Genomic DNA, 22,407 nt, shown 5'->3' on the forward strand with positions numbered 1-22,407 from the left:
TAAAGAATGCTACCATGGGGTGGGGGTGAGGAAAGACATACACATTTGGTTGTATGTGGGAGGATAGAAACTGGTAATAGTGGTTGACTCTAGAAAGGGGAACATGGTTTCTGGGGGACAGAAGCAAGGCAGAAATTTAATTTTTACTACATACCCTTTGGCACTTTACTAATGAGAATGAAAGATACTGAGTTTTAAATTCCTTTTATAACAAATATGACAATTTATTTTTTAAATATTTGTCTGATGTATCTAAAAATCTTGTTTATACCTCAGTCACTTAAGTGACCAAAAGCACATACAAACATAGGGGGTCCATAAAATCCTTGACAGTATAAAAACTAGCTTTTAGCTGTACTAACCTGAACATTTGGCTGTAAATACATGCTCCTTCTAATAAAATAAATTCAATTAATAATTAAAATGTGTTGTACACATTAAAAAATGGATTGGTAAAAATGGATCCAACATTATTTTGGTGGCAACTCAGAGTGGTAATTCTAGGCATTCATTACCAGTTCTGGCTCTGGAGAGCCCTGGGGGGATAGAGGGAACCTGCCTTGATCAACATCTCCTATTTTTTTTTTTTTTTTTTTTGGCCTTTTGTTGTTGTTGTTACATCTCCCTTCAAATCTTTTTGCTCTCTTCCTTTTTCTGCTAATAAGACCTACTCTCAGTAACAAAAATTGAGTCATTCAAAAGCATAAATGCCTACTAACATCTTCCTCTGTATTTCCCCCATAAAGCTGTGAATCCAGGTTCAAGACTCCATGACAGCTGGCTGAGTGACTTCAACCAAGTTACCTCATTTCTCCAGGCCTTGCTTTTCTCATACAGTTAGGATAACAAAAGTACTTCCTTCATAGGATTACTGTGAAAATGGAATGATATAATATATTTTAAAAAGTTGAAAAAGTCCCTGACACATTAGTAAATGCTCTATACTTGTGATAAATTTCACATGAATAGGTAATTGTGGCTCCCCAGTAACCAGAAATCAAGGCCTACTGCTAACTTGTTCAGTTACAGAATGAGGTAGTAGAAAGAGCATGGGAAGGGCTGTATTTGAGTCCCTACTAAGTCACTACAGCAGAGTCATCTTGGGAAAGTAACTTGTACTTTCTAATCTCAGTTTCCTCATCTGTAAAATCCTGCCCTCAAAGGAGGGTTGGGAAAATGGAAGGAGATAATGTATATGAGTGAAGAGCTTTTTGAACCAAAATCATTAAACATATGTTAATTATATTATACTAGAACATTTCCATCCCAGTCATAGATTATAGTTATGTTTGTTAACAAGTTCATATTCATATAATTAATATACACAATTCATATGAGATATAAAATAAATAAAGGAAATGTTATTGCATACTTCTCTTTTAATAGAATTCTAGTTTTAAATAGCAACAGTGCATAGTTAAGAAGATAGAAAGATGTTTATGAGTCTTTCATGCCTTTTTAAAATTGAATTTTTGTGTTCCTAATTAATCAAAAAGGAAAATATGCATGTCTTATCTTCCATCATAATTCAAAAATGACTTTCTTTCCATTATAATTCTAGGCTATGATGCCAATCTTGATTTTTTTCCCTGGAAAAGTCAATTTTTATAGCATGATCTTGGTTCCAATTTACTATATAAAAATTGGATTTTACAGTACAATTAACAAAAAGAATAAGATATTCTGAATTATCGTACCACACATAGATTCAAACATAATGAGAAAGTTTTTTTTATTCCCGAGCTCTTATGTTCAGGACTCTTACGAATATTCATTCAGTGTATCACATGTTTGAAAAGGAGTCCCTTCCCAATTAGATGCACATGGGAAAACTGTAAACTGCAAAGATTTACAATAGGCAGTATGTTATTATGATGAGTCTCAGCAGTAAGTTATCTAATAGGCATCTCAAATGGAACTTGGTCAAACCAAACTTTTGCTTTCCACCTATCAACCACAACTGCTCCTCCTGTTTCAGTTTATGGCAACCTCATCCTTCTAGCTGTTCAGGTCAAAAGCCCAGAAGTCATTATTGCTTTCTCTCATTTTTTCTCACCCTATATCTAATCTGTCTGCAAATCCTGTCAGCCCCACCTTTCAAATATAGCTGGAACCTGAATACATTTTTTTTTAATTACAGAAGTTGTAGGTTTACAGAAAAATCATGCAGAAAATATAGATTTCTGACATACCCCCCTCACACATGCAGTTTTCCCTATTATTAACTTTTGCATTAGTGTGGTAATTTTGCTACAATTGATGAAAGATATAATAATTATACTATAGTTTACATTAGGTCTCACTGCTTATATTGTACAGTTCTATGGTTTGTAAGAAATTTTATTCTAGTAACATAAACACAATCTGAAATTTCCCCTTTTAATTATATTCAAATAATTAAAATAATTCAGTGGTGTTAAACACATTCACAGTATTGCGCTACCATCACTACCATCCTTTACCAAAACATTTCTATCACCCCAACCAGAAACTCTGTACCGATTAAGTATTAAATCTCCATTCCCAATCCTCACACCTCAATTCCTGGCAACCTGTAGTTTATTTTCTGGCTGTATGAATTTTCTTATCCAAAAATTATATAACAGTAGGATCAATTTGTCCTTTTGTGTCTGCCTTATTTCACTCAATAAGATGTCTTCAAGGTTCATCCATGTTGTTGCATGTATCAGAACTTCATTCCTTTTTATGGTTGAATAATACTCCATTGTATGTGTATACCACATTTTGTTTAGCCATTCATCTGTTAAAGGACATTTGACTTGCTTCCATCTTTTGGCCATTGTGAATAATGCCACTATGAACATTGGTGTCCAAATAACTGTCCGATTCACTGCTTTCAATTCTTTTGGGTATATACCTAGAAAGAGATTGCTGAGTCATTCGGTAATTCTACGCTTAATTTTCTGAGGAATCGCCAGAATGTTTCCCAAGTATAAGTCCTTTACATCCTTGGTAAATCTATTTTTAGATGGTTGATTCTTTTAATTGTTATTGTAAATAAAATTTTTCCTTGATTTCCTCTTCAGATTGTTCACTTCTAGAGTATAGAAACACTACATATTTACGTGATGTTGTACCTCACCACTTTGCTGAATTCATTTATTAGCTCTAGTAGCACTGTTGTAGATTTTTCAGAATTTTCTACAAATAGGATCATGCCACCTGCAAACAGGAAAAGTTTTACTTCTTCTGCTCTAATTTGGGTGTGTTTTATTTCTTTTTCTTGCTTAATTTCTCTAGCTAGAGTGTTCAATACCATGTTGAATAACAATGGTGACAGAGGGCATCCTTGTCTTGTTCTCCCTGATCTTAGAGGGAAAGCTTTCAGTCTTTCACTATGAAGTAGGATGTAAGCTGTGGGTTTTTCATATATACACTTTATCATGTTAAGGAAGTTTCCTTCTTTCCCTGGATTTCTAAGTATTTTTATCAAGAAGTGGTGCTGGATTTTGTCAAATGCCTTTTCTGTATCAATTAAGATGATCATGTGTTTTTTTCCCCTTCATTCCATTAATGTGATGCATTATATTAATTGATTTTATTATGTTGAACCACCTTTGCACAACTGGGACAAATTGCACTTTATCATGGTGAATAATTCTTTTAATGTGCTGATGGCTTAAGTTTGCTAGTATTTTGAAGATTTTTGCATGTATATTCATGAAGGATACTGACCTGGAATTTTCTTTTCTTCTTTTATCTTTATTTGGCTTTGGTATTAGGTGATGTTGGCCTCAGAACGGTTAGGGAGTGTTACCTCCTCTTCAATTTTTTTAAGTGTTTGAGCAGGCTTGGTGTTAATTCTTCTTGGAATGTTTAGTAGAATTCACCAGGGACAACATCTGGCCCTGGGTTTTTCTTTGGGAGGTTTTTGATTACTGATTCAATACCTTTGCTGTTGGTCTGCTGAGATTTTCTCTCTCTCTATATATATTATTATTATTATTTTTGAGTCAGTGTAGGTAGTTTCTGTGTTTCTAAGTATTTTTTCCATTTCATTTAGGTTTTCTAATTTGTTGGCCTAGAGTTGTCTGTAGTATCCTCTTATAATACTTTTTATTTCTGTGGGGTTGGTAGTTATGTCATTTCTGATTTTAGTTATTTGCACCTTCTCTTTTTTTGTCAATCTAGCTAAAGGTTTGTTGATTTTTATTATCTCTTCCAAGAACCAATTTTGGTTTTGTTGATTCTATTGTTTTTTATTCTCTATCTCTGCTCTAATCTTTATTTCCTTCCTTTTGCTTGCTTTGCTCTTCTTTTTCTACATCTGCCAGTTGTGAGGTTAGGTCTCTTTTTTAATGTAAGCATTTAGAGCTATAATTTTCCCTCTCAGCACTGCCTTTGCTGCTTCCCTTAAGTTTTGGTATGTTGTGTTTTTGTTTCCATTGGCCTCAAGATATTTCCCAATTTCATTTGTGATTTCTTCTTTTACCTAAATTTTAATTCACATATTTGTGAATTGTCCAGTTATCCCTCTTTATGGATTACTAGCTTCATTCCATTGTGATTGAAGAAGACACATTGTATGATTTAAATATTTTTGAATTTACTAATACTTGTTTTGTGACCTAACAAATGGTCTATCTTGGACAATGATCCATGTATACCAGAGAAGAATGTGTATTCTGCTGCTGCTGGATGAAGTGTTCTATGTATGTCTGTTAGATTAGCTGCTTTATAGTACTGTTTAAGTGTTCGATTTCCTTATTGATCTTCTGTCTAAATATTATATCCATTATTGGATAGTCTCCTATTGTTAATGTAACACCATCTATTTCTCGCTTCAGATATGTCAATATTTGCTTCATGTATTTTGAGGCTCTGTAGTTAGGTGCATATATGTTTAAAGCGTTAAGTTTTCTTGTTAAATTGACCACCCATTTATCAGTGCATGGTAACCTTCTCTGTCTCTTGTTAATAATTTTTTTACTCAATGTCTATTTTATCTCCTATTTACTATTTGTATGATATATTTTTTCACAATCTTTCACTTTCAACTTATATCTTATACCCTTTTTTCCCCTAATTTTTTCATTAAGGTTTACTGTCATATTTATCTGATTTTTTGTACTGTTCTATTTTGAGCTCTTCTCATTTCTTTATATATATATATTTTCATGTATTTTCTTTGTGGTTACAATGGGGCTAAAATTTAGTATCTCCAATCTATAACAATAAAATTTGATTTTATATCAACTTAATTTCAATAGCTTAAACATACACTGACCCTATACCCTTTTACCCTCCCACCTTTTTGTTGTATGTGTAACAAATCAATCTTTATACATTTTACACCCAGAACCACTGATTTATCATTACCCTTTACACATTTATATTTTAGAAACTGTAAGAAGGAAAATGTAGTGTTACATACCAAAAAATACAACACAATAGTACTGACATTTATAATTACCCATATGCTTACCTTTACTGAAGGTCTTTATTTCTTTATGCTGCTTCAATCTGCTGTCAGGTGTCCTTTTCTTTCATCTGAGGAACTTACTTTACCAATGCTTGTAGGGCAGGCTACTGTTGATGAACTCCCTCAGCTTTCGTTTATCTGGGCATGTCTTAATCTCCCCCTCATTTTTGGAAGACATTCTCACCAGGTACAAAATTCATGGTTGGCAATTGTTTCCTTTCAGCACTTTAAATATTTCATCCCATTGTCTTCTTGCCTCCATGGTTTCTGATGAGAAATCAGCACTTAATGTAATTGGGACTCCCTTGTAAACAACCCGTTGCTTTTTCTTGCAGCTTTCAGAACTCTCTCCTTGTCCCTGGCATTAGACAGTTTGACTATTATCCATATGGGCATGGTTCTCTTAGAGTTTATCCTGTTTGGAATTTGTTGGTCTTCTTGAATATACATATTCATGTCCTCTGTTAAATTTGGGAAGTTTTATGCCAGTATTTCTTTGACCATTCCTACTGCCCCTTTCTCTTTTCTTCTTCTGGGACTCTCATAGTGTCTGAAGGTCCTAGGCTCTGTTAACTTTTTAAAATTATTTTTTCTTTCTGTTCTTCAGCCCGAATCATTTCAATTGGCTTGTTCTTTAGTACACTGATTCTTTCTTTTGCCAGCTCCAACTGGCTATTGAAACCTCCAGGGAATTTTTCATTTCTGTTACTGTGGTCTTCAACCCCAGTATGACTGTTTGGTTTCTTTGTAAAATTTCTACCTCTTTATTAAGATTCTTATATTGCTCCTTCATTGTTTTCCTGATATCCTTTAGTGTTTTTCTCTGTGTTTTCTTTTATCTCCTTGAACCTATTTAGGAACAATTTTTTTTTTTTAATCTTTGGTATGCCTAAAGTCTAGTCTTCTTTGTTGATGGTTTCTAGATTTTTCTTCTTATTCCTTTGCATGGTCCATAATTTCCTGTTTCTTTGTTTGTCTTGTAATCTTTTTTTGCATACTGTACATTTTAATATTTTAAAGTGTTGGTTCAGATTTAGTCCCTGAACTGTCTGTTCCTTAAGTTTGTAGCCAACTAGTGATAGAACAGAGATTTCCTTGAATTCCCAGAGATAACACAAACATACCAAAGCAAAAACCACCTTTTAGAGTCTTTGCAAACTGGCTTTGTGTTGGCTGGTGCACTCTTTCAGAGTTTAGCCCCCCTATCAAGAAGATCAGCCTAAGGTGAATATGAGAAGTGCATGGACCTCTCCTTCTTCTCTGAGTCTGTATCTTGTCCTGGGCTTGTGCTTTCTGATGGCCTTAGAAATCCTTGTTTACAGAAATTTGAATATCTCCTCTACTCCCTATGAAATAGACTTTTCCTCCAGGGTGCTCTATTGCAAGAATTAAAGCAGGTAATTCTTTTTCCCAATCCACTTTTGCCTTAATTGTTTCTTACACTGCTTTAGTTGTCTGCAAACTGCTTCTGCCTGCAGGGCAAGTCCTGGGAGGGAAGCCAGAGATGAGTTTCCTAGTTCAGTCTTTAGGTTGCTAGCCAATACCGGCACTGACATAAAGACACTCCAATATGTGCACAGGGGTTATTCTGCTCCTTAAGGAACAAGCCCAGAGACTCACAATGGGAGTAACAGGCTGGCTCCACACCATGGTTGGGAGGGTTGGGAAGGCCCAGCAAGAATACCATCAGCTTTTCTTACCCTTTTAAAAGCCTTATTTTCTTGATTCTGTACTCTTCCAGATACTGCAACCCTTTAATTCTTTTCTGGAGTTTTGAGGAAGATGGCGCTGCCTGTTTTTGCTAGTTGTTCAAAGATTTTGTAGGGGAAAATCACCCCAGAGCATCTTATGCCACCATGTTGGTCATTCAGAAACTGGAATCTGATTACTTTCCACACCTCTACTACCCCCATTTTGGTGGATTATTGCAATATCTGGCATTCTCTGTTTTAGTTTTCTCAAGTTCTGCATAGCTGCTCTAATTTTTTAATTTACTTATATTCTGTTTATCATCTGCCTCCTCCCAGTAGAATGCAAGCTCCTTGAGGGCAGGGGATTTTGTCTGTTTTGTTTACTTTTGTATCCCTTGTGCACAGAACAGTGGCTGGCACATAGAAGATACTCATATTTATTATTTAAAAATAGCTTCTTGACTGGTCTCCATACTTTAATTCTCACCCCCTACCATGTATTTTCAACACACTCTTCAGAGTCTTCCTGTACCAAGCTGGGTACTGTCGTTCTTCTATATCCTCTCTCACTCAGAGTAAATGCCAAAGTCCTTACGATGGCCCCACAAACCCCCAAACTCATCCTCATTACTTCTCTGGCCTTATTTCCACCTATTTTCACTCACTCACTCTGTTCTCACCACAGGCTTTTGGGATGTTCCTCAAACATGCCTTTGTACTGGCTTTTCCTTCTGCTTGGCTTTTCCTTCTTCTCCATAACAGTCTCATGGCTCACACTCCCTTACCTCCTTCCAATCTTTGTTCAAATTTCCTCTTTTCAGACAGGGTTCCCCGACCACCCTATTACAGTCGTATTCTACCACCACTAATCACAACCCCCTCTTTGCTTTGTGTGGTAGTTTAGAAGCAGTTATGTACCCCAGAAAAGGACACGATCTTTTAATCCATTCCTGTGGGTGCAGAATTATTGTGGGTGGGACCTTTTGGTTAGGTTATTTCAAATGAGATGTGACCCAGCCCATTCAAGGTGGGTCTTAATCCTTTTACTGAAGTCCTTTATGAGAGGATAAAGGACAGAAAAAGCCCAGAGAGCTCAAGAGAAAAAGCCCCAGAAAAGCTAAGAAAGGACCCACAGAAGCTCAGAGAAGAAGCCACTGAAGCCAAAAGCTGAAAGCAAGGAAACCCGGGAGTGAAGGACCAGCAGATGCTGGCCATATGCCTTCCCATGTGACTGAGGTGTCCCAGGCACCAGCAGCCTTTCTTCAGAGAAGCTATCATCCTTTATTCCTTCATCTGGACATTTACATGGCCTTAGAACTGTAAATTTGTAAGTTAATAAATACCCATTGTAAAAGTCAACCCATTTCTGGTATATTGCATTCTGGCAGCTTTAGCAAACCGAAACACTTCGCTTTTCTACATAGCATTTACAGGTCACTATATTACATCCTATCTGTTATTCTCATGTTTATTGTCTGTCTCCCATCTCTAGAATAAAAACTCCATAATGTCAGGGATTTTTTCTCTGTTGTTCTCTGCTGAATCTGAGCACTTTGAAGAGTGCCTGGCCCATGGATGATTTTATTACCTGAATGAATGACTGAAGCTGTATTCCCTTACTGGGTTAAAGCTGAAGGTAGTTAATCAGTGGGAATGCAACACATATACTATGAACTACCCTTACAGGCAGTCCCTTCTATCTGTCAAGGTATTCTAAAGAGCCCTGGTATGAGCCTGGCATGGTACATTCTTTCTCCAACAATTCAACAAATAAAGCTCCTTAAGAGAGAATACAACTGTTATCTACCCCTACCTCACTATTTTCTAGGGCACTGGTAAGGGTTTTTCCCATTAAAATGTATTCATTTCATAAACAAATTGTCCCCCAGATCTGCCTTTCTCCTATGTTTCTGGCCATAGCTGCAAAGTTAAGTATTGGTGCCAGAGGCAACTGATTAGTTAAAAAAATACATAACCTATTTTAGGCTGGCATCCATTTGTATTTCATTACAAGAGGATATTAAAAATAATGCCTTGGATTTTAACAGTCTACAGCACATCTGTCACCCCAGTTCGTCTTGACAATCTGCCTATTAGAGTGGGTAGAGCAGTTAGTGTTATTCCCAGTAACAGATAAGGGAATTGAGAACCAAAAATATTGGTAATAGAGGAGATTCTTGGCATGATTTCCTATTTTTACTTTTAAACTCTAATTTTATTACAAGTCCTAGGTTACAAAATTGTATTTCTAAAAAAAAGCCTCAACGTCGGACACACTGTTGGGATGCTGAACATCTGTACTTAATACCCTGTGGTGATGTTTCTCCTTCCTACATTTGAGTGCTAATAAACTTACAAAGATAAACAGGATCCAACCATCCTATGGTTTTAATTACTAAGAAGGCACATGATTTATGAAACTATAGTTTTGCTCTAAATTTTTATCCGGTGATAATCCAATTTTGGATCCTTCGGCTGGTTTCTCAAGAAAAGTTCTATCTTCTCTCTCACACTTAAAATACCAGAATGTTGTCTGACTCTTTATTCTACTTTAGTTTAATGCTGTCTTTCCTTTTGTTGCTTCCTAGCTGTCATGTTAACTTTTTTTCCATTTTTTTTCTCTTTTTTCTTTTTCTTTTGTCTCTCTACCTTCTTTGACTCTTCCTCCTTCTTTGTGGAAGAAATGGCGATGTCCCTATATAGATAGTGGTGATATACATAAATACATGACTATACAAGGAACCATCGATTGTTTACTTAGGACAGAATGTATCGTGTGTGAACAAAACTGTGGTCTCACTGATATGAACTAATTATAATATGTAAACTCATAGACATGAAACATAAGTTACCAGGATATAGAATGAAGCTAAAGAATGGGGAGCAGTTGCTTATTATGAGCAGGATGTTCAACTAGGGTGAAGGTGTTTAGAAACGGACAGAGGTGATGGTAGCACATTGTGAGAATAACTAACAGTGCTGAATGGTGTGTGAATGTGGTGGAAAGAGGAAGCTCAGAGTCACATATGTTACCAGAAGGAAAGTTGGAAGTTAAAAGAATGGAAATTTATAAAACAGTGAATCTTGTGGTGGGCAATGTTCTTGATTAATCGTACAAATGTTAGAAATTTCTTTCATGAACTAGAACAAATATATGACACTATAACCAGAAGTTAATAATAGAGGGGCTTATAGGGAAAAAATAAACCTATTGCAAACTATGTACCACAGTTAGTAGTATTTTAATATTCTTTCATCAACAGTAACAAATGTACTATACCAATACTATGAGTCAATAATGGAGGGGGGGAGGTTAGGGGTATGGGAGGATTTGAGTTTCCTTTTATTGTCTTTATTTCTTTTCTGGAGTAATGAAAATGTTCTAAAATTTGAAAAAGAAATCAATTGTGGTGATGGATGCACAGCTGTATGCTAGTACGGTGGGCAACTGATTGTACACTTTGGATAATTGTATGGTATGTGAACAATCTCAATAAAAAAATTAAAAACAAAACAAAACAAAAAAATACCAGAATGTTATCCCTAGTAAATAACTTAGAAGTCCTCCAGAAAATCACCTAAAGCCCCAAGCCTGAACCAAAGTCTCTCCCATGTCCTCCAAAGTCCTGAGTTTGCCTTTGTCCCAGTGTGGTCCTATGTAAACTGCCTGTGTACCAGCTGTCACCCTCCATAAATCCCACCTTTCTTTAGAGTGGGGAATATAACTTAATTATCTCTGTATCCCAAGAAGTTAACACAGTTCTTGGCACTTAATAGGCTCCATAGGTAATGGCTGAATAAATGAATAAAATAAGGTAGTCATCAAAGATGAATGTTAAGGGAGGGAGGAGGCTACTTCACTCTTGATATTTGTTACCTTCCTTACGCTGATGACATCTCTCCACCCCCTCACCTACCCCATTTTTTAGACTGAAGAGTTTGGAAGGAGAACCTGGATGTAACTAGTCCCGCCCCTCCCTCGCCTCTTTCTTTTAGGGAGACAGGTTGCCGGAAGGAAGCCTGCAGTCATCTGCACCTCCACGCCATCAGTTTTACCCAGGGGGGCAGGCCTCACATCAGAAGGCCTGCAGTGCTCCAGCCCTGCCAGAGACTGGGTGGATAAGTCTGGATAATCCGGTAGGTATGCCTGGAATTCTGTATAAGGAACACACCTGCACACAGTTCTCTAATGGTAAAGGTGATACTCTGGTCTCCCATCTGATTTTCTCTTATATGTTTGCTTTATCAGTTGGTTCAGAAATGAGGGCATAGAAGGGGACTTTTTTGTGAGGGCGTCCCAATGATGCCCAGTGGTCTTTGAGATTTTTAATTTGAGAAGTCTCTTCTATGCTATAAAGTACAGCTCTTTCAGCCTATCACTGCCTTATTAACAAAGCATGGTATGGCGAAATATTGTTGTGAAACAACATATTACTATAAATTCTACACATGCCAGAAAAACCCAACAATGAGGGAATCAATTTTATGAAGATGATAAAAAACTTTCTATGCCATTAATAGAACATATTGTTTTGTATACCTTCCTATGATTCAAAAATAAGTATCGAGTTACTAAAATCAAACTTTGGGCCTCTCTGTCTTGGTATTCTCTTTCTTTTTAAACACTGTTCTGACATACAACCATATGATTTGGATCTGCCAAAAGACACCGTCTCCAACTTTTCTTTCCATGATGCTAGAAGATAGGTATCTCCTTACATGAGGCATTTATTCAATCCATGGATTAGAACCCAGAACTGTGGTCCAAAGGAATCACCCTGATTTTAGGGTTGAGTGGCTTCTATGATTCCTAGAGACATACTTTATCATTATTTAAGCCTGAGGCCTTCTACTAGGTAACAGTTTTGTGTGTGATTTCACACAACTCTACTAGGTAGGTATCATCACCCATATTCTATAGATGAGGAAACTAAGATTCAAGGAGAAACAAAGCAAATAACTGGAAAAGTAGGGATTTGAGCCCATATCCTTCAGACTTTAATAGGCAATGTGCTATGTCCACCCTTCCAGAGCATCCGAGCAGAGTCCCATCGCCATTACTGGAAAACCCACTATGAACACATGAGACCTTGTCAGTGGAAGTGAGGATATGTTTACAAAGAATGGGCAGCATATGGCTACATTGCTTTTGAAGGACTGTGGCAATGTCCTATACAGACAGAGAGAAGAAGAGGAATAGAAAAACGGGATACACAGACATGTGCAGGGCATGATAAGCATGTGGCTGCCCATCTCTCAGCCACCATTCCCAGTGAAGAGACTTAGGTAGAGTCGGTGTCAGTTATTTCTCTGACTTGTTCAAAGATGTTACATGAAAACACAATAAACAGGACATTCCTATAAGCCTTTGTCTCTCAACACCTTTTTAAAATCTGAGCTTCCAAGAGCCACAGACCAAGCCTTGCTTGTTTCCTGTATCATTGAAAACTCAAGGATTTTCTCCTTTTTTGATAAGTGTTGAACTACCTCTTAACAAGAGAAGCAGATCTTCCAAAACTGCCCTGGGATCCTCAATATTTTTGCTATTGATACAGAATCCACGTACAATGCCACTCACTTCTTTCTACATGTATTATCAAAATGACTAAATACAATATAACCCAAAGCTCAGATATTTGTCCATCAAGGACTCTAGATAATTTGGATTCAGGACCCCCAGAATAAAATATGCTAGAGATAGAGAGGCTCATCTTTCCTCTTGGGCCATTTCCTCCTGTTCCTAATACCATTATCTCTCTAACACTGAAAGGAGGAAACTGAGAGGCCCAGAATCTTCTTTTACTATACTCCTCTAAATTACTGCCCAATAACAATGCTTAGGCATCTGTCCCCATTGTCTCCTCCATTCAACTATTACTGCTACTGAAGTTCTCAATCTTAATACTTCTTTCCTAGCCTAATTTAATCTTTTCCTCAGTAGATTCCTTGCCTTCAGTCTCACATCCTTTGAAGAACCCTTTGAAGCCCCTCCTTAGGATCACTGCCACATTATTTTCCTTTCCTCCAGTTTGAACCCTCTCTAAAGCTTTAGGGAAGGTGCTCATCATACAATTTACCAACTGTTGACAGTCCATCCATCACCTGGGAACTTCGTCTCCAGCCATCACTCTTTCTGTCATTGTTTCGGGCACTAATAAAAGCCACATTTATGTGTTCAAGCTATTTCTACCCCCTGGCCATCTCTAAAATATCAGGAAATATCTGGAGAATTGTTGTCTTTCTAGTTCATCATGTAATCATTCTCACCATCCAAAACTGTTTTGAAATCCACCATTCTCTGACCAAATGTTCCCAGACAACTCAGAGAAGAGCCATATACCCAATTCTGCCCTCTATTTTCTCCCCCAGCCTAGGTTACACACGCAACTCCATGGATACTGGCTCTGCTCCTCTGCCAGGCTCTTCCTCTTGGCAAATATTCAATGTACACACTTTGAATTGATACTCTGATCGAATCTTTTTTTTCTGATTTGATGTACAAGGTGTATAATCTGTATCTCATTATGTGCATTTCTCTTGGGCTGTAAGTTCCTGGAAGGCAGGGCTATATAGAAGTAAGAGGAACATTTTGCTAACAAGATTCCATGCAACTAGATGCCATTTGATGATCATGCAGATAACATTCTTAGCACTCAAAAATATGAAAAATTTAATAGTATATCCACCATCTTATCCACCCAAACTCACAATCATTTCCACACATGGTAGTTGATAGTACCCTCAGAGTGGTGTTCCCTTTGATTCTGGTCTCAGTTCTGCAAATTCAAGCTACAACCATTGCTGAGGACCTGTGCCTATAACACTAGGGCCTATACGGTACAGGGCAAAGCTAATCTGTGGATTCAAGTGGCTAGAGCTTTCTAAGTGACCGGCGCCTTTGTCCCAGCCATACTTACTTGGTGAGGTGGGGGAGGCTGTACCTCCTTCTGTTGACGTGGTTGGAGGCTTTGTGTCTGGCACTGGCAGAGGCACAGGCCTGGCCATCGGTGGTGGCGGCGGCGGTGGCAACATTGGGGTGGGAAGGAATGGGTTGTGCACCTTGCCTTGGCTGCTCCCATTGGGCTGTAGTGGGGAAGGGTGGGGGACAACATGTACACACACAAGGAGAAGAAGAAACAGGCATCAACCATGAGCTGCTGACAACAAAATATTCATCAGGTGCCTTCTATATAAATTTTTAAAGTATTCTAGCTGGTTGAATTCTTCCATAGGACCATGCAGATGAAGAACTGTTAGGTTCTGTTCTCAAGGCATTTCATAAAAGTGCACTCTTAGGCACACATGCTCAATGCTTCCTAGACTTACCTCTTGAACTACATAGTCCTTCTTTTCATCTGGTTCCATGAAACGGCCTGCCAGTGACCACCCTGGATTTGCCATCTAGGTAATGAACTTTTGCTTGGAATGTTTCACTTCTATGTCAACAGCTAATATCGTCATAATCATTCTGATTATTAAATATATCTGTCTTTTTTTTAGGCTATGGTATTATCCCCTGTGTCTATTTACACAAATATAATGAAGTTTCCTAAATCTGCATTTGAGATGATAAAATAATATTTTATTTTCATTTTTCAAAGTTGATATTATATACCAATTTAATAAATGCATTAAGTGAACATAAAATTTCTTTCACAGATTGTAAAACATCAGGCATAGAAACTTTAGAATTCAGCTACGAGAAAAATATCACTTCTAATTTTGATTTAAATTATATAAGCATAAGCTGTAGGAGTCATATTTATTTGATTGCCTGATGTTAGAACAATCAAATAACAGCTCTCTAACAAAAGAAGGCTTCCCTCTGAAGATAGCAATAAAATCCATTCTCTTTTCAAGTTTTTAAAGAATCCTACGAAGACACCAGCCTTAAGCCCTAAAAAATTTTGATCAAAATGCAAAACTGGGCATTTGACAATTCTACAGGATGATGTCAGGACTATTAAAAATAAAAAGAAAGAAATTTGTAAGTTAGCTGTTTGATGGAGGTGATCAGCTCAGTTTTTCATTGTTTCCCAAGTGTACTTTCTGACTGTATTTATAGATATCAGTGACACTCTTCGACATAACCTGTCTTTAGCTTGTAGTTCCAAATCAAAATGCAGATGAAGGAGATCCTGTTGCTCTAGGCTATAATGTTTAAGCTTAATAATTCTGCAGAGGCAGTCTCACTTCCCCATCAACATTCACTTATATATTTTGCATTGTTCCTCAGAGCCTACCTTCTGTATCAGAATGCTGTGCTTTCTTGCCAGCAAAGTTGCCTGTGTGTTCTATCTGAGTAGGCTAAAAGTCCATAAGTGAATGTTTTAGAATAAGCCAACCAAATGAACACACAAGCTAAAAAACGAAAAAGGCACCATATTGATTTGCTGTCTAGACAGAAATGTATCTGCTAACACATCACCAGACATTAGTCAAAGCTGCCTGTTCTGGTTCAGATATGCAGAATCAGGTATTTCTGCAAGGGAAGAAAATCAGTGGTAGGACAGTGTGACATAATAGTCCACATTAGAAAATAATAATTATGGCTAATCTGTGGTTTCAGGAGAAGTTATTAAGAGAAAAGGAAAACAAAAGTTGGCTTTATGCCAGTTTATTATTGTTGTTGTTGGTATGGTTTTCGGATACAGTTATTTATTGTGAACATTTAGTTCTACTTTTGAAATAAAATTTGTGAATTTTCAAAATCACTTATACATTTAGAATGTAATTTCAAATTGTGATTTTTTTAGTTTATTTGAGGAAAAAATGAAAACATTCATTTGAAGCTATTGAATACTGTTTAACTTTATACAAAGATAAGTGGGAAAGATAACTACTTACAGAAATAACAAACCATAATAAACTGTACTTCTAGCATCTTGAGTTCAAGTACTGGTCAACTTGATCTAAAGTGTTAGAAGACTGTATTTTTAAAAAATATCAACTTAGTTGATCTGAAACATCTGTCCCCCCTGTCTCCCAATATTTAAAATTGTTTGGTCTTTCTATTTGGTTAACTGTACAAGCCCTAGGGTTAGAATGCATGAGGTGGAATTATCAGCCTGCAGACCTTAGAAGGTTATATAGTTCATCCTTGAGATGATTTATATCCATAAACTTGACAGTTGCAAACTTAACACAAACACTGTTTTTAAACCCTGGCCAATCACTCTTAGAGCAAGTTAACTTTCCCACAATCTAGAATAAATATGACATTTGCCTGCAGTCAGTCAGCACAACATCAGACCACAATGTCACGTGGGCATAAGGTCTCTCCCTGTTATTTTCACATTCCATTAATGTTTCTAAAGAAATTGGGGGAAAAAAAAAAGAGATTTCCTTACATTGAGGAACCCCACCTGTCCAGCCTGCTGACCAGCATCAGGGCAGACAAGTTGGACAAACTCTTTCAGCGTCTCCTGCGGGTGGTAGCGGATGGCTGGGTGTGAGAAGTAAGGCCCAGGCTGCTGGATAATGGGTGATGTCGGAAAATGAAGAGTAGATGGTGTTGCGTGTGGACTTGCTGTAGGAAAAGAAAACATTGGAGTTATGAAGAGAAAAATGTGCTTTACCATAGCTTCTAAACCTGATTTGACCTCTTTTTTTACTCCTTCTTCTTCACCCAATTCATAATATTGCTCATGTGACTGAATTTGATAGGATAGGTCTGACAGATTTTCTTCCTTAAGGCTCTAAGACAAACATAGAGGTTAGATTAGGATAGAGTTTCAAGCTGTCTTTCTATTTTCAGTGGACATGAGTTATAAAGGCATTAATAATCCTTGGTGAAGCTGAAGATTATTCATTACCTTAAGAGCCTTTTTAATGAAGCAAGCAATAAAAAATGTATTTGGTAGATTAGACCTGATTTAACTGACATTACATATGACAAATTCTGGTTTGCACATATGGATCCCCTTTCATGCTGAGCTATCCATAGATAATAATTCATTGTTAAAGCTCTTATACCCCTTTCAAGGAAATTTCTAGGGACTAATTCAGGATGAAATTTTTTTTTGAAGTACGTAGTAAATGATCACTTAATGAAACTGGGCGATTTGGGGGCCTCACTCTACATGGGAGGCTTATGTCACCTATTATTTATTTATATATATTTTTTGCCATTTCAAAGCCAAACCCAGAAATGCATAAATGTTAGAACAGGGGAGCCTACAGACTGAATAGGCAGTGACCCTTGCTAAAATGTTGGCCCTCTGCCCATAAAAACTGATAAAAGACTCTGACAACTATTACTCCCTTAATTTGAACCCTTCTAAATTTCATTTGTACAAGAGGAAGATTACATTAGATTAAAAAACTCATGTCAGGTGCTTAACAATTTTTCTGAGAGAACTCTTGTCCTTGAATTGGAAGGGCAATTGATAAAACAGACTGCAGGATAAGAGCAGCACATAGCGAAGGCTGAAGATACTCAAACCAAGTAATCCAAGACAGAGGCTCTCACTTCTCAATGGGAGCCAGAGAAACATCTCCCAAACAAAAAGAGATGAGAGTATTTCTCTTTTGTTACTTTTTGCAGTTTAATTCTTTAAATTCAAGGAGTCCCCGCGAAGAGAGAATATAGAGATGCCCAAATTTTTGGAGAATAAGACTTTATGACATGAAGAGTGACTCAATACTGAAAAGAAACCAAGCAAGACAGGCCACCCTTTCTGTCACTATCTCATTGGTGTGGCTAAAGATTGTTAAAAAGAATGCATTCCTTTTGATTGCTACACATGGTTTCTTTGTTCCCTACTGGGGATAGCCTTAGGATCAGGGCATTTTCTGACTAATAATTGAAATGGCTAGAACTGTGTGGTCCAGAGGGTGAATCTGTAGTTTTTGAAAAAATGGAAACTGGGGTTTGGAGTAGAAGCAATAGTCTAGTTCATGTTTCGCTTATGATTTCATGGAACCCTTTCATTCATGCAACCTTAATCTATACAAAAAATATTCATGAACTCCTACCAGGGGCTCTGGACACAATGTTGAGCAAAAACAGACAAAGTTTTGCCCTCAAGCATACAATTACCTGAGGCATCTCAAAGTTAACTTATGCAAACCAGAATTCTTTCTTCTTCCTATCTTCCCCATTTTAGTAAAAATCTTCTCCACTTAATGGTTCACTGTCATATCTCCAGAACAGTGTCTGGCACTCAGGAACTATTTGTTGGCTGAATGACTGAATAAATAAGGAGAAGTACCTAAATTTAAAAAATAACCATGCAAATAAATACAGAATAAAAACCTTTTTTCTAAACCTAGAAAAGAGCCAGGGAGCTTATAGAAAAGTCTGTAAAACTTAACACTTCTCATAATGAATGATGAATTATGGAATCCATTATATCTCTGAGTTAAAACTTACAAGCCAAAAAGTTAAATGGCTCTGGTCATTTTTTACTCTGGAAAGTGTGCTATTGGCTTGAGAGAACCAAATAAATTTTTTCATCTAGTATGGTATGGTTCAGTCCTCCTTGCGGCAGCAAGAAACACTGACTCAAAGCCCTGCATTTGAATGAATTATTTCCTAGTTAGAATTGGAATGTGATATTTCCCAAGTAGGTGGGAATGAACTGAACATAACAAAATGATACACTCCACTTTTCCAGCATGTTATACACAAAGGTGGCAACTCCACTGTGAAGAGCCTCTGGGAAGCAGACCTTGATGATAAAGTGCATTGCCTCGGGTGATCAGAGGAAAAGATGGGCAATTGTTAGATTACGAAACTGTGGTGACCAACAGAAAATACGGCCCAAGGGAAAAAATTTCACTTGAGAAAGACTGGTCAGATAAAAGAATCTGATATTAAAGAAAAGTGATAGAGGAAATTATTCAACAGGACCACGAATCTCCCTATTAGTTGTTAAGAAACATTCTTGACCTCTTTTTTATTTTTAGGGTAAATACTTAAAAGAAAATCATTAACAAAAATTTAGGCAATATATTTTTTTATTATTATAGTTTAAGAAAAGCAATTTATTCACCTCTTCACTGTGGCATAAAGTTTCTTCTACCACAGACCTAAAAACACATGGCCACTATTACTGAATTAATTCTACAACGACCGATTTGTGAGGATCAATTAATTCTTAATTAATACCAGGAAATCATTTGGCCTCTAGTTTCAAATTAGAGATGTGCTGAGTCTGCATTTCAAAGGGTCATTCTTTACAACCTCTGTTTTCTCATGCCTGGGACTTCTGGGTTTAGCCATCAGTTAATTGTGGAGCCATTAGTTAACCATGGAACTGGATACAAGTTATTCAAGAGGCAGATCTTTAATCTTTTTCAAACCCAAAATAGTTCTGTTACAGACATGGCAACGGTTGGTTAAATATTAGTAAATATTTGATACTTCCATGGATAACCTGTTGTATTCCTCTGTAACCAGACAACGAGACTTATTAGGCTTCTTCTTTTGCTCTGGAGGCTCAAAGTTAAGATTTCAGCAATGTCTAAATATTTTCCTTTTTTCCTCTCTTTTTCTTGTTTTCTCTCTTTTGTCCTGTGTTTGATGTCTTTATTGTACCTATGTTTTTGTCTAAATTGTCTCAAATCATTTTAGGAAGCTTCATTGCATGCAAATTAGCCAATCAGCAAAATTCATGAAATGTATTTTGAGAGCATCAGATCAGGTCCTACAGAAGAAAAACTACCATTATGAATCTAGCCTGATACTATGCACATGATGGAATGCACAAAGAATGGTATGAGTCCAAATTTTTGACAGAGAAAACATCTCTTATGGATGTGTGTGTGTGAGTGGTTGACACAATAAAAAATTATAGCATATTATGTAAATGCATATTTAGGTCCTTTAAAATGTGCATTATTTACTTGAGAGTCAATAAAGGCTTTTCTCAAGTGGTTACGGTTTATTGCGGTGCATCCATCTGTATCCACGTTGATGTTAATACAATTTTGTGCATCAAAAGGCACTACAAAATTGGCTGCTTCTGGGATCTAATACTCTTAGTACCCTAGGCCAGGAGCAGCAAAGAATGTCAAAAACACCACTGTGGATGGATCTCACTACTGGTTTAAACTTTAACAAGTGGCTAGACTTGTTTAAAACATCTGCTTGGGCTTTTCACAAAGAATGGGGAGGAAGGAAATTTGATCAGGTTTCTTTGGCTGCAAGAGCACTGCCTACACGTTCTGAACAAAGTAGCCACAATTAAAGAAAGAGAACCAGAACCTCCGAAAGGGTGTAGTGCTCAGTTATTTATTACAAAATGATGATATTATTGAGTGCCGGGGGGGTGGGAAAGCAGATCAGGTGGGCTGGTTTACTTATTTGTGCCCCACCTCCCCCAATTCTTTAAATTAAAAACACAACAAAACTGAATATATATATTTTTAACTCAAACATGCTCCTCCTTTAAAGCAAAATTGATTTAGACTATGGACAGGGGGAGGTAAAGATCATTACTGTATTATTGTGTATGTCTACAGGCTTATATAATCCAACAAGTGGTTCTACGTCTAGAATCCACTATAGGCATGTGGCCTTGTAGATACACATTTTAGCAGAGTGCTAAGAGTGGGAGGTACAACTAGTTAGAACATTCAGGAGTAAAACCACATAAAAGAAGACCATACCAGGGAGTTGTGACCTGATATTTTATGCTTTTGTAAGTCTTAGGAAAGAAAAAGAGAAGAAAGCAATCTCTTCTCACCATTTCCAGCTGTTTTTTTCCAAGCTCAACTTCTAAGAAGACCAATAACCCTCCCACCCTTTTCCTCCAACCACAAATTCATGGGTTGAAATATGCTGTTTTTTTCTGTATAACCCTGACATTGGCGTAATTGCTTTATTTGTTGTCCATGAACCATTGCACATTCTCACAGATTGGACAGAGACTTGGATTCTTCTCATGTTAGCTTTTGGTTAGTTCTGGCACCAGCCCCTAAATCCTAGTCTCTCTTCCATGGGAAGCTCCAAAGAAAAGCTGTCAAGAAAACAGCATCAACAATGAAATCTAATCCTCCTTCAGGTGTAATATGCTCTTAAAACAGCATCACATACAGGCTTCTTCCCTCACCAGCGTGAACCATCACTCACATGCCCTAGCACAGACGGTGGCAACAAGTGAGATTCAAAACTGTTTGTCTCTGTTAACACCGTTACAAGAAAAAGTGACTCATCTGTCTTCAGCAATAAGATGTTCTTTAGACAAAAAATAACCATTTCCATAGAGTAAAAGGTGGCATTTAGAACTTCTGAGTACTCATATTTAGATGTAAAGTTTTTTTAACAAGGCAAAGCTCTAAAAGAAGAAAATGGAAGAAAAAAATCCTACTTAAAAAAAAAAAGCTTTCTATAAGGGCAAATGGAACATGAATTGATTGAGTTGTCAACTACTATGTACTTTGCTTCTTCAGAAATTCAAAACCACACCATATAACACCATTATAGCCTACCTAAGCCTGCGAAATCTATTTCAATGGCCCATACCTATAATTTATAAATCATGCAAGAATTACACCTGCCATTTATGAAAGCCTAGAAGTTTGAAGTTATGGGATTTATTTAACAGGGACTCAAGAAAAGAATAATTGGCAATGATTTTCAAACCTTTAGGAGGTGAAGCATTTTCTAAATAACATATCTTTTGACTCAGGGCAAGTCACGGTTTTCAAAACACAGAGACAGCACGTATCTCTAACATCACTGAGATGCATGTGAAAGGAGTCAAATAAATCGAGAGAAATAGATGTCGTAAGTATCTTTACTTTATTGCCACCAAACAAAGTGACTTTATGCTACAGTAGCTTCCAAGATGGCTGCTATTTTCTATTCTGTTAGAATTAAGGGATTTGTCTGGGTAGACATCAAATTCCCATGTCTTTCGGAAAAAAAGACAAAAAGGGGGCTCCAAGGTCTTTTAAAATTTTTATCTTTATCAATTTTAGCTACTTAAAGATCTTTCCTGCTCCAAAGCCCTAGCTTATAGTCTATACCAGGGGTGAGTAAACGTGTTCTATTAAGGTCAGATAGTTAGGCTTTGCAGGCTGTATGGTCTTGTTGCAATTACTCAACTTTGCTGCTATAGCGCAAAAGCGGCCATAGACAATACAACAACAAATGGGTTTCACTATATTCCAGTAAAAGTTAATTTTAAAAAATAGGCAGCAGGCCGGATTTGGCCTGTGGGTCAGTTTGCCAGTCCCTGGTCTAAACATATATTTCTACTCATTCTCCAAATGTCTGCCATACTCTGTCAGTTGAGGATCTGACAATTCTGAAGCTTTTCCAAA

The 22,407-nt window shown here is 37.0% G+C and overlaps 1 protein-coding gene across 8 annotated transcripts in view; it reads right to left on the reverse strand.

The window, feature by feature from the left end:
- The window catches only part of NFIA (nuclear factor I A), a 385,493-nt gene that overhangs the window by 52,259 nt on the left and 310,827 nt on the right, over nucleotides 1-22,407 (reverse strand). For 7 of the 8 annotated variants that reach the window (XM_037827066.1, XM_037827069.1, XM_037827070.1 and 4 more), the window contains 2 exons: nucleotides 16,485-16,663; nucleotides 14,052-14,217 (listed from right to left, as the gene is read on the reverse strand). In XM_037827066.1, coding sequence (XP_037682994.1) covers nucleotides 14,052-14,217; nucleotides 16,485-16,663 — 345 coding nt within the window. The remainder of the gene's footprint in view (nucleotides 1-14,051; nucleotides 14,218-16,484; nucleotides 16,664-22,407) is intronic. The other variant, XM_037827065.1, reaches the window with a different exon arrangement.

Source organism: Choloepus didactylus, chromosome 2 (genome assembly GCF_015220235.1).
Source record: "Choloepus didactylus isolate mChoDid1 chromosome 2, mChoDid1.pri, whole genome shotgun sequence".
NCBI classification, from domain to species: Eukaryota; Metazoa; Chordata; class Mammalia; order Pilosa; family Megalonychidae; genus Choloepus; species Choloepus didactylus.